Below are 12,767 nucleotides of genomic sequence, written 5' to 3' on the forward strand. Positions count from 1 at the left end.
GCCATTCTGTCGCCCTTACCCTTGACATTTGCTTTTAGTTCTACAACTGAATAAATTCAGTGTTTACCGCCAATCCTCATGTTGAAGCTTTTCTAGTTATTTCACAGTTTCATAAAGGTCATTCTCTAGTAGATTCCTCAGGAATGATCTCACAGGAACAACATTTGCCGAATTTTCACATGTTCTTAACAACTTGTCTATGGCCTTTATACTTTCTGGTGATTTTAGCTGGATATAAAATGCTTGGCCCATATTTTCTTGAGTATTTTAAGGATGTTACTTTATTGTCTTCTGGTATAAAGTGTTTTGGTGGGAAAACACTGAAGCAAAACTGATATCCTTCTACTTATAAGTAATTCAGTCTTCTTGCCTCACTCAGGTCATTCCTCTCCCCAGGATAGCCCGCATCTGATGACTTGTTGGGATGGGAATACAAGGGCCTGGTCCCCTCGCTCCATCTAGAGACAACTCTGAAGGGTCATTTCACCTTCAGAGCACCTCATGGGGCCAACTGAGGCCTTGTTGGGATTTTATCACAATCCAACTTCTCCCTCAAACTAATACAATAATGTAAATAATAGAAAAGCCCAAACCTGCTTTTCCCCTTTTCCGCTGCAGATATTGGTACCAAGAGTACAATCTAACAGATATCATAGTATCTCTGTTCCAGAGTATGCGTCTCAAGGACCTTAACCCACAGTACTGTTTTCATGAGTCAAAACAGCCCCTCATCACACCTCCAACTGACTCTGCTCTTCTGCTCTAAGCAGCCTATGTTTGTTCTTTCTTGGAGATGGAAAGCAAATGTGTAACTTTGGTAAACCCCCTGCTTAAAAGCCCCACCCCCAACTTTGTTTAGAACCCATTTTGGTGGGGTTTCCTTTCTTCTTCTTAAAAAAAAAAGGATTTGGGGTGCCTGAATGGTTCAGTCGATTAAGCATCTGACTCTTGGCTTCAGCTCAGGTCATGATCACAGGGTTGTGAGATCGAGCCCTGCGTTGCACTCCATGCTCAGCCTGGAGCCTGCTTAAGATTCTCTCTCTCCCTCTGCCCCTCCATCCCACTCTCTCTGTCTAAAATTATTTTTAAAAAAGGAATAAACCTAGACTTCAGTATCTAAAACAAGGTAAGAGTTGAGATAGGATATATTTGAGAGAGAGATAGGATATAAAAAGGTGCCACCACTTGTGAGCGTGAGCATGAAGAGAGTAGCGAAAGGTGCCAGAGCCCCACCTTCACTGGTGTGACAGCATCTGTGCCCTCGGGGCTTGGCTGCACTTCAGACCCTCCTTTCTGCCACCAGCCCCCATCACCCCGTCGCCCCCATCACCCGTTGCCAAAACCAGCTCTGGGTCTTAGGACTGTTTGGGTAATTTAAAAATCTTTCCTTCAAGAAGAGGACAGGAACAGTATGAATAAAATCCGGATAGTGGTTGGCAATGGCTTTGACAGGAAAAAAAGAAAGTAAGACCCTTTCGGGGCACTTGGGTGGCTCAGTCGGTTAAGTGTTTGTGTTCGGCTCAGGTCATGATCTCAGGGTTCTGGGATCGAGCCCTGCACTGGGCTCCCTGCTGAGCAGGGGAGTCTGCTTCTCCCTCTGCCCCTCTCCCTGCTCACTCTCTTCTCTCTCTCAAATAAATAAATAAAATCTTTAAAAAAATAAAAAATAAAAAAGAGAAAGTAAGACCCTTTTGATCAGTATCAGTCTCTAAGTGTGATTTCAATTTCCATCCTATTTGTATAATATGAAATCAAACTAGTCTTGTTTACAGAGGGAGCATTCCCCTCTCTATTTTGGCAGTCTCTGGAATGAGATCTGCTATATGAAGTTGTTACTCTCATTTTCTCTTTCTTTTTCTTAAAGATTTATTTATTTATTTGAGAGAGAGAGCATACACACATGCATGGGGGGAGGGGCAGAGGGAGAGAATCTCAAGCAGACTATCCACTGAACCCAGAGCCCAATGCAGGGCTTGATCCCAAAACTGATGAGATCATGACCTGAGCCAAACCAAGAGTTGGACCCTCAACCGACTGAACCACCCACATGCTCCTGTTACTCCCATTTTCAAATCCTCTGTTTCATTTTTACACAAAACAAATGTTGAGGGACAGCGATGGTCGCTGCCTTCCCTGTTCCTGACTTTAATGGCAGTGCATTTAGCCATTTAATATGATGTTTGCTCTTAGTTTCTTAGAAAAGGAAAATAGACTAACTCTTTATCATAGTTAAGAAATGTCTGGTACCTCTTGTTTTACTTAGTGTTTTTTCCAGGAATGGTTCTTGAATTTTCTCAGCTGCTATATAGTATGATTGTATAACTTTCAATTTGATTTTATTAATATGATTAATTGGGTTGATGGATTTCCTAATTTTGTACTATCCTTAAGGGCCTGAAATAAATTCTATTTTTTAGGTTTATTCTTAGGTGGTTAATAGTTTTTGTTGCTATTGTGAATGTAATCGTATTTGCTATTACATTTTCTAATTGGTTATTGCTGGCATATAGGAAGGCTGTTGATTTTTGCACTTTGATCTTGTGTGTGGTCACCTTGTTAAATTCTCTTATTTGTTCTAATACTTTGTCAATTGATTTTTTTTAGGTTTTTCTATGTAAGCAATAGTGTCATCTGCAAATAATCACGATTTGCCTCTTTCTTTTCTAATGCTTATGCCTCTATTGCTTTCCTTCCCTTCTTGAATTGGAGAGAACATCTGACACCCTTTTTGAATAGTAATAGTGATAAAGGTCATTCTTGTCTTACTCCTGACTTCAACTGGAATGTGTCTATTGTGTCAGCAGTAAGTGTGGCATTTGCTGTGGGGTTTTTTTTGTTGTTGTTGGTTTTGGTTTTGTTTTGTTTTATTTTTTTATTTTTTTAAAGATTTTATTTATTTATTTGAGAGAGAGAATGAGAGCACGAGAGGGAAGAGGATCAGAGGGAGAAGCAGACCCCCCGCCGAGCAGGGAGCCCCATGCGGGACTCGATCCTGGGACTCCAGGATCATGACCTGAGCCGAAGGCAGTCGCTTAACCAACTGAGCCACCCAGGCGCCCTTGTTTTGTTTTAAAAGATTTTATTTATTTTTAGAGACAGAGAGAGAGCAAGTGCCCAAATGGGAGGGAGGGCAAGAGGGAGGGGGAGAGAGAGAATCCCAAGCAGACTCCACACTGAGCGTGGAGCCAGACATGGGGCTTCATCTCACAACCCCCCGAGATCACGACCTAGCCGGAACCAAGAGCCAGATGCTTAACTGACTGCACCACCCAGGTGCCCCATTGCTGTAGGTTTTTATTATTGCTTTATTAAAAACAAATAGTGTGTCGAATTAAGGCTGTTCTTTTCCTAGTTTGCTAGGAGACTTTTTTTTTTAGATCATTAATGGGTATTGAATTTACTAAGACAGTCATATTTTAAAATTTAAAATTATTAATATAATAAGTTAAATTGATATATATTCTTTTTAAAGTGTATATATATAGAGAGAGAGAGAGCATACTCATTGAATCTAAGATGCTGTGATCCTGGCACATTCTTTTTTTTTAAGATTTATTTATTTATTTTAGAGAGAGAGAGCACAGGAGGAGGAGAAGAGGAAAAGGGAGAGAGAATCTTAAGCAGTCTCCATGCCTAGTGCAGCCTGAGGCCGGGCTCAGTCTCATGACCCTGAGATCATGACCTGAGCTGAAATCAAGAGTCAGACACTTAACTGACTGAGCCACCCAGGTGCCCCTAAACTGTAAGGCAAACTCCAACACCTGATTGATAACTCTTGCCTCACATTCTGTAATCCCCGTATCCTTCAGGATTTCAGCCATCATCTGTGCCTCTTTTGGCATGCTCTTGGGAGAAGCCATCTCACCAGGTTCCATGACATCCAGTGATCAGACTTCTTGAGCTAAATCACCCACATGAATGTATTTCAGTCCTGGTCTTGATGCAAGTTCTTTGCCTCACATGGTTTTTCCAACCTCTGGTGTAGCTTGCTTTTCCCACCCTCCAGCTCTGCCTCACCTTGCACCCTGACTGGTTGGCAGAATGTCCAGCCTTTTCTTATTTCCTTAAATTGTTTATATAAGGTGAGAATTATGTATTCTTCAAAGTGTTCCTCTTTTAGGTTCTGATATTGTGCTATTTTCATAATTTGAATTGAGAAAAATTTCAATTTCTTATATGCTTTAAAGTCAATTTGAATAAATGAGGAATATTCTGTTCCTTGAAGGTCAACTAGAACTTATCTCTTTGTAATTTTCAGCCTATTACCTTTTAAAATTGAAGCTCAATAACAATATTTTTAGTTTTTCTAAGGTTATTGCTCTATTTAGTCTCCTAATTCTCCTTGGAACAATTTTGGCTGCTTGTTTTTACTAGAAGACATAACTAAAAATTATGCCTTTAACTGATAAAGACATTGATATCAGAACAGTCATGAATTTGGTTTTTTTGGGGGGGGGCAGTGAAAACCCAGCTAATATCAAAGGCAGCCCTGGGCCTGCTGCTAATAGATTATCACCTGCAATCGATTATCGCCTGAATGAAAGTTGCACTGAAGGCAAAGTTTTGGGGATCCAAATGACCTCTGCTACAGAGCAGCATGAGGGCCGGGGGCTTTGGGAACTGCAGTGATGAGGGGTTTCTTTTGGACAGAGTAAAGAAAAAGAATGTCAATAGCCTGAAATTTTGGCTCAAGACAAGTCCCAAACCATTGACTTTCTATGTCTATGATAAAAATAACTTATCTCTTGCAGTCATAGGGCTGATTATAATTGAAAATCAAATCTAAAGTGTGACACCAAGAATTGTTGTAGTACAATATCAGGTAAAATGACAGCCTTGCCAGGTCTCTTATGTGAATATTGGAGCACTGATCAGAAAAGAAAGCATTCAGATGACTTGGAGCATCCAAAATTCTACCCCCTTGAACCTCTCTTGCTGACAGAAGTTCTTGTTTCTTCCTCTGCTGAGGTTAATGAGTGACTCCTGACAATCCTTATCAGCAGGAAGAAATAGGGACATAGTTCTATGAAAGCCTTCTGTTGACACCTTCTGGTAAATCAAGAATGTGCCCGGGGCACCTGGGTGGTGTGGTCCGTTAAACGTCCGACCCTTGGTTTTGGCTCATGTCATGATCTCAGGGTTGTGAGATTGAGCCTGACGTCAGGCCCCACACTCAGTGTGGAGTCTGCTTGAGATTCTCTCTCCCTCTGCCCCTCCCCCTGTGCGCTCTCTCTCTCTAAAATAAATAAATAAATCTTTAAAAAAAAATGTGCCAGGGGCACCTGGGTGGCTCAGTCGTTAAGCATCTGCCTTCGGCTCAGGTCATGATCCCAGGGTCCTGGGATCGAGCCCTGCATCGGGCTCTCTGCTTGGCGGGAAGCCTGCTTCTCCCTCTTCCATTCTCCCCTGCTTGTGTTCCCTCTCTCGCTGTCTCTCTCTCTCTGTCAAAATAAATAAATAAAATCTTAAAAAAAAAAAATGTGCCAGGATACAGCATCTTAGATTCAATGAAATAAAGTAAACCCCGTGAAAATACACTGCAGGGGTGTTTCTGGAGGTAGTGAATCTCTTAAGTACATGTTGCTTCACCTTGCACCCTCCTACCAAATGAAAGGGGCAGAATACCATTTCATTGGTTCACATTAAAAAACACTTAAAGTAAAATTCACGTAACATAAAATTAACTATTTTAAGCTGAACAATTCGGTGGCATTTCGTACATTCACAATGCTTTTTCTTCACATTTTAACATCTCTGTCGTGAGAATTCATCTTATAATTAATGGTATATTATAGCTTAATTGATAGTGTTTTTAAAAATTCTTCATGGTGGAATATAAGTGAAGGTGTGCTTTTCAGTTGATGGTGACTTATTGATTAGTTGAAATATGGTACTTGGTGTTTTTCTTGGATTTTTGAGGAGCATACATCATATTTGGGTGTCTTGCACCCAACTCATTTACTGAGTGACCTGAAAGGCTGTCAGCTTTGAGAGGAATCCAGAACAAAGGAAAATGGCCCAGTTGGTCGAGGCTTCCATGTAAATAGGCCACTTGGTCTCCATGACCCACCAGATCCAATCATGTTGATGTCCCATGCTGATGGAGTGGATAGCAAGCCCAGGAGGAACATTGCAGAAGAAGCCCCTGGGATTTAAGAAGAAAGCTGTGCTCTGTTTGGCAAATCACTGATCTCCCTTTGAGAAACAGCTTTATCTTACTGAGGGGGCCCTGATAGAGACTGGATGCTTGTCCATGGGACAACCAGGTGACCTTGCAAACTGAACTGCCCAACATGGCCTGCACACTATTTGGTCCACTATAAAGTCTGTAGTGTCCAATAGCATTCAACACCAAGAAGAAAGGATACGGGGGCGCCTGGGTGGCTCGGGCATTAAGCGTCTGCCTTCGGCTCAGGTCATGATCCCAGGGTCCTGGGCTCGAGCTCCGCATCGGGCTCCCTGCTTGGCGGGAAGCCTGCTTCTCCCTCTCCCACTCCCCCTGCTTGTGTTCCCTCTCTTGCTGTGTCTCTCTCTGTCAAATAAATAAATAAAATCTTAAAAAAAAAAAAAGAAGAAGAAAGGATACAAATGAGGCCAGGCCTAAGCTTGTTCTTTTTGCTACCCATCCAACACCTATGGTCTCAAGAGGCAGAGATTGTCCAAATGGATGAAAAAGAGTGAAACTCAAATATGTATAACAGATGCACTTAAAATGTAAACATACCAAAAAGATGAAAGAAAATGGACGGAAAAAGATATACCATGCAAACAGCAAGCTTGTGAAGGCTGGAGTGACTCTAATATCAACTTCAAGATAAAGACTATTACCAGAGATAAAGACAGATATTTCATAATAATAAATAGGTCAATTCACCAGGAAGATATAACAATTATAATAATAACAGAGCTTCAAAATATATGGAACAAAAATGGGCAGAATTAAAGGAAGAAACAGATGATTCCACAATCATAGTTGGAGATTTTAAACCTCCCTCAGCAACTGATACAATAGACCAAAAAAATCAATAAAGGAGGTTATATGAACAATACTGTCAATCATATTGACCTACTTGGTATTTACAGAACTCTGTAACAAACTGTGGGACACACATTTTTTTCAAGTATACATGGTATGGTCACCAATGGACCATATGCTGGGCCATAAAACAATTCTCAATAAATTTAAAAGGATTGAAATTATATAGAACCTGTTCTCTGGCCACAGTGGAATTAAATTAGATATCAATGATCATAAACTACCTAGAAAACTCTCAACTATTTATAAATATAGTAAGCCACATAGTTCTAAATAATCCATGGATCAAAGAAGCAATCGCAGGGAAATGAGAATGATAATGAAAACGTAACATAATTTGTAGGATGCAGCTAAAACAGTGAATATGGTGAAACTTAGAGCATTAAGTATTTATAATGGAAAAGAAGAAAGGTCTACATACCCCTAACATTTTAGCATGGGATGTTGACGTGCATCCCCACCTTGATGGCTCAGGGGATGGGATAATTCTCAGTTCATGTCGCGCGGTTTCAGTCTCACACTTAATGTCTCATGGTCAGGGATTCAGTTTCTATTGGGCCCAGTTGTAAGCCAGAAGCTGCTTTTCAAGTGGTGGTGCCTCGTGTGCAGACGGGATCACAGCCTGACTTCGAAATCCTGGGTGCCCGCGCTGTGATTCTCCCCTTGGAGAGTCTTATACCTGAAGGTATAAGATCCTTGTCACAAAATATTTCCCAGACCATTGGGTCTGTTGGATAATCAGGCCGAATTGCTAACACAGCTTGCACTGCAACCTGGACCTACTGGAGAACCCCTTTTTGAGCCAGCCACCTCTCTGACCTTACAGGTTACCCGGTAAATGGGTCAGAGCAGTAGGCCTGGATGTTGGACAAGTGGCCTCCAACCCCAAAGATGACCACCAAGCTTCATAACACTTTCTTTGAGGTGGGTGGTACAAGGTGCGATGTCTTGTCTGACTTTGATTTTTATTTATTTGGTTAATTTAGAAAAGCAAGAGAATTGACTTGCAAAGAAGTTTTGTAAGGGACTCCAGACTTTAGAAGCACTGGCTCGCCAAAGATGAACATATATTTAAAAGAAAAATGTCTCAGTTCGAGCTGTTCTAACAGATCTCTTACAGACTGGGTGGCTTAAACAACAGAAACTTAGTTAATCACAGTTCTGGCAGCTGGGAGGTCCGCTCTGCAAAGAAAAAGAAAAAAAAGGAGCTAAATGCCATAAGACAGTCCGGAGGTGAGGGTAGGGTGAGGGAAGGAGCCAGGAATCCATTCTGGAAAGCTGGTAACTGCCGATTAGAACACTGGCAGGGGAGGAGAAGAGAGATGCATGCAAGAGAGAGAATTCCAGAAACGTTGAAATGGCAAGGGGAGAGAGCTCCCGAGAGACCCTGGAGTATTCGGAGGTGAGGGCACCAACAGCAAGCTTTTCCCTTGTGGCGGATAGGGGAGGAGTGCCCACTGGGCTGCACGTCTGGAGACTCAGTGCTGGGGGTTGGGGGCTGCCCAGAGAACCCCACAAGAAGGCCTCGCTCCACTCTCAGACTGCTGGAGCAGCCTGTGTCCTTTGGTGGTTCCCGGAAGAGGGCTTCATCATTCTTGATCACAAAACTGATCAGGGCCCACATCATCAAAGCCCCTGTCCCCCAGCTTCTTGCTCCAGAGTTCCTGATCCCAGCCAACTCCCCACAGGCTTTTCCCCCAGAGGATGTGCCTAGAAGTCTGAGGGCCTCAGGGAGGGGCCATCTTGATTGGGCCCAATGGGGAACTCCTGCTCCGTCTACATGTTTCTTCTTACTGAGGAGTAACTTTCCTACGATAAAGTGCCCAGCTCCTAAAGGTACCCATTGAAGGCAGTGATCACGTTTGTCTTTCTGCTGTATACTCAGGGCTAGTGCAGGGCCTGGCATAGAGTGCCACGCTTCTTACTCTTTTATTTTATTTTTAAAAATTTATTTAACTAATCTCTACACCCAACGTGGGGCTCGAACCCACGACCTGGAGATCATAAGTCTCATGCTCCACTGACTGAGTCAGCCAGGCTCCCTGAGCGCCACACTTCTAAGTGGCTTACAGTAAGCGCTAGACGATTTGTTGAAAGAACTAATGATCAAAACTGCATCAATTAACATTCTCATCAACAGGGTAGGCTGGTGACTACAGTAGTAGTCTTGTCAGTACAATACCCTTGTCACGAATAGGTATCACAATTATTATTTTACGGTTTTTACCTACCTGATAAGGCAAGCACTGGTGTCTCATTATAGTTTTCCATTTTTCATTTCTTTGAATACCAGTGATGCTGCATGTTCATCTGGACATGTATTGACTGTAGCACTTTTTCTGGGACTTTCCTAATCATGCTCTTTGCCCATTTTAAAAAGTGGGAAATTTGTCCTGGTTAGTTGGAAAACGTTCCTGATAATTAAGCTGAGCAAGACCAGGTCGGATTGAGATGCTCTGGATCTTGATCACAGCACGTACAGACTGCCTCCCCTTTCCCACAGTTTCTGAGAAGCCTGTGCAAATAAAGCATGTGTGCACCTCATGCTGGGAGAGCTCAGAGGATGAGGAGACCCACTGCCGCTGCTAAGGAGTGCATAGTCTTGGTGAGGAGCAGGATGGAGGGTGGGGAGGTAGAGGGGAGAGGGCGAAGGGAGAGGAAGAAAGGAAGGAGAGAGCCAGGCCTGGCCCTCGGGAGCTCCAGTCTACTATTTCTGGTCCCAGATGTGAATAGACAAACTGAGGAGGGATGGGCTTCTGGGTCCCTTTTAAATTCCGTTTCCTACATCCACATGCAATCAGTTCCTAATTCCAGGGGCTGCTACCACTGCCTCCCACCTGGTTCTCCTGCCTGCAGCTCCACCCTCCCCACTGGCAGGCCATCTTGCCCACTCCCACATGCCCTTCAATGGCTTCATACTGCTCTTAGGGATAAGGAAAAATTCCTTTAAAGTTGGCTCTGAGGCCCCAGAGCGTCCCGGCCTGAAGTCCCTCTCCCTGGCTCCGCAATAGGTCACTGCAGTGAGAGAGTCTCTCCAGGAGTGATGCTGTGTTCCCACAGAGGGTCTGCTGGGTGAGGATTGCAGAGCAAGCCCCTCTCTCCTGGTGGACAGTGGAACCTGTTGCCACCTGCAGTCTGGTTGAGGAAGCGTGGGCAGTGGCTCCTCAGATGGGTTGAGAGAGGTATCCTTCTCTTGCCCCTTTTCCCAATCCCTGGACTCAGTTTCCCCAAGGGATGAGAAGCTCTGGACCAGTCGTCTGGGGAATTTCCCAATGACGGCGACTACAGTGGCACTCCAAGGATGAGGACAGAATCTAGACTGTGGCCAAGAAAGGATAACATCTTATTGCTCATAGGGTAAAACCTGAACTCCTTACCCTCATGCATACCTCTGATCTCAAGTCTTCCTATTCTCCCCCTCCTGGCCTTTTTTCTTTATGTGCCTTTAATGCAGAGAGTTCCTTCCATCTTAGAGATTTTGTACTTGTTACTCCGCCTGTCTGAAACATTCCTTCCCCAGGTATTCTGCAGCTGCGTCCGTCATTTAATTTCAGCTCAGATTTCAGGGAAGAGTTCCCTGACCACACGACATAAAGTAGTCCCCCATCCTATCACCCTATATTATTTTTTTCATAGCTCTTGTCACCATCAAAACTGACACTGTTTTATTGTTTATATGTTCAGAGTTTCTCTTCTTCCACTAGATATAAGCCCCACCAAGGGACATTGGTATCTCATTCACCCACTGCATTCCCCAGAGCCTAGAACAATGCCTGATACATACATACATTTATGTACCATGATCCTCATAGAAATAAATCTATCAGGGGAGGGGCGCCTGGGTGGCTCCGTTGGCTAAGTGTCCGACTTTTGATTTCGGCTCAGGTCATGATCTCAGGGGCATAAGATTGAGCTGGTGTTAGGCTCTGCACTGCGCATAGAGCCTGCTTAAGATTCTCTCTCTCCCTCTGCTCCGCCCCCCCCCGACTCCTATGTGCTATCTCTTTCTCTCAAAAAAAAAAAAATCCAATAAATTTCAAAATATATATATATTTTTAATATATCTTAAATACTTACGCAACTAAGTACAAGTAGAGTCAAGTGTTTGAGGCAGAGGTGCAGGACTCTTTCCCATTGCTCTGTCCACTTCTGGCTCCAAGGACCACTCCCTTACCCTGTGGGCAATTTCTGCACAAGATCCTGGCTTTGCCTAGAGACTGTTTAGAGCCCAGAAGATTCACCCAGAAATCAGGTCTCTGGAAAAGGGCAAGGTTTCTACTTCCAGGCCCAGTTCTCCAAAGTCTTGGAGTCTAGGTAGGCTTGCAGCCGCAGCTGCTGCGTCCCTGTCCCCACCAAGCCAGAACAGGCTACTACATTGATAGCTAACTTGTGCAGGCTGTGTGCTCCTCTAGTCCCTGCTTGGTTCTTTGGCAAGCTGGCTTGGGGTCTGGTTTCCTTAATGCCTTAACAAGCCCACAGTCCATGTTCAATGACTACGTGTCTCCCATGTTTGCAGGTTGGTATGCAGAGGCTGAAGCTGGGAGCTGCTTTCCCCGTCCCTTCTGCCCTTCCTCAGGACCTCCTGTTCTAGACGTCTCTCTCTCCAGGAGATTAGTAAAATTCTTCCTTTAAGAGAGACTTCTAGCTGTTCCCTGCTTGGGGCTGTGTTCTTGGGCCTCTTTGTAACCCACACTAGTGCAGTTAGCTCCCGGACTAGTTTAGTTCCAGGAAGCTGGCTCCAGGAAAGCCCCATGGGAGGGGAGCTCCATCAGAGGAGGTGCAAGTGAAGGTCCAGACCTCACTCCATCTTGGCAGCCATCCTGGGGATGCTCCGCCTTGACTAGTTTCTCTCTTCATCTCCGACGCTTAGCACAGTGCCTGGTACACACAGCATTTAATAAACAGGGGCCATTAATACCACTAATTCATTTAATAAAAAAATTAAACGTGCTAGGCAATTTGCTAATGTTTTGCATGGATTATCGGTACTTCATTTAAGCACGTGCCATTACAATTTCCATTTTACAAATGAAACGGGTTCAGAGGAATTAAGCGACTTCAAGGTCATAAAGTTCTGCGCTGTTTTTATTGCCCGAGATGCAACAGAGTAATGTAGAGGGAAAATGCCAGAAAGCAGGCAGCACCCGAACACTGGCGAGTCCGTGGGAGCCAAGCCCGCGACGGGATCACCGCAGTCAGCCGCTTTCGCCCTGGGTTGCCAGCCGGCTCCATTTCCGCTCAGCACAGACCGGAAGTGTTCCTGCCCGCCGCGTTTCGAGTGCGCACGACCGGAAGTTTCTGTCCGCGGCTTTGCGGGGGTAGGGGAGCGGTGCCTCCGGCAGTCAGGGAAATCCAGGTGCCGAGGCGCTGGGGCTTAGGGGGTAGTCCGGGCCGTTAGGGAGACCCAAACGGTGGGACACAGGCGGAACCCCCGACCCGACCCGGACTACCCTCCTCCTAGCGGCCCGCCTCTTCACCCCGCCTCACTTGGGGCTGAAGTGGCTCCGCCCCCGGGCCTGAGCCTGGTCCCTTCTCAGGCACTGACCCTTGACCTCGGGGCGCTCCCCCATCAGGCGCGATGGCTACAGGCGCGGATGTGCGGGACATTCTAGAACTCGGAGGTCCAGAGGGGGATGCAGCTTCCGGGACCATCAGCAAGAAGGACATTATCAACCCGGACAAGGTAGCAGGGGCGCCTGAGAGCCTTGGGTACTGGGAGTGAAGTGGTGGG

At 44.8% G+C, this 12,767-nt stretch overlaps 1 protein-coding gene across 1 annotated transcript in view; it reads left to right on the plus strand.

The window, feature by feature from the left end:
* Nucleotides 1-12,344: 12,344 nt before the first annotated feature.
* Nucleotides 12,345-12,767, plus strand: part of DMAP1 (DNA methyltransferase 1 associated protein 1) — an 8,566-nt gene continuing 8,143 nt past the window's right edge. The window contains exons 1-2 of the mRNA XM_044914005.1: nucleotides 12,345-12,392; nucleotides 12,574-12,719. Of these exons, the coding sequence (XP_044769940.1) occupies nucleotides 12,615-12,719 (105 nt within the window). The 5' untranslated portion in view covers nucleotides 12,345-12,392; nucleotides 12,574-12,614. The remainder of the gene's footprint in view (nucleotides 12,393-12,573; nucleotides 12,720-12,767) is intronic.

Source organism: Neomonachus schauinslandi, chromosome 4, assembly GCF_002201575.2.
Source record: "Neomonachus schauinslandi chromosome 4, ASM220157v2, whole genome shotgun sequence".
Taxonomy (NCBI): domain Eukaryota; kingdom Metazoa; phylum Chordata; class Mammalia; order Carnivora; family Phocidae; genus Neomonachus; species Neomonachus schauinslandi.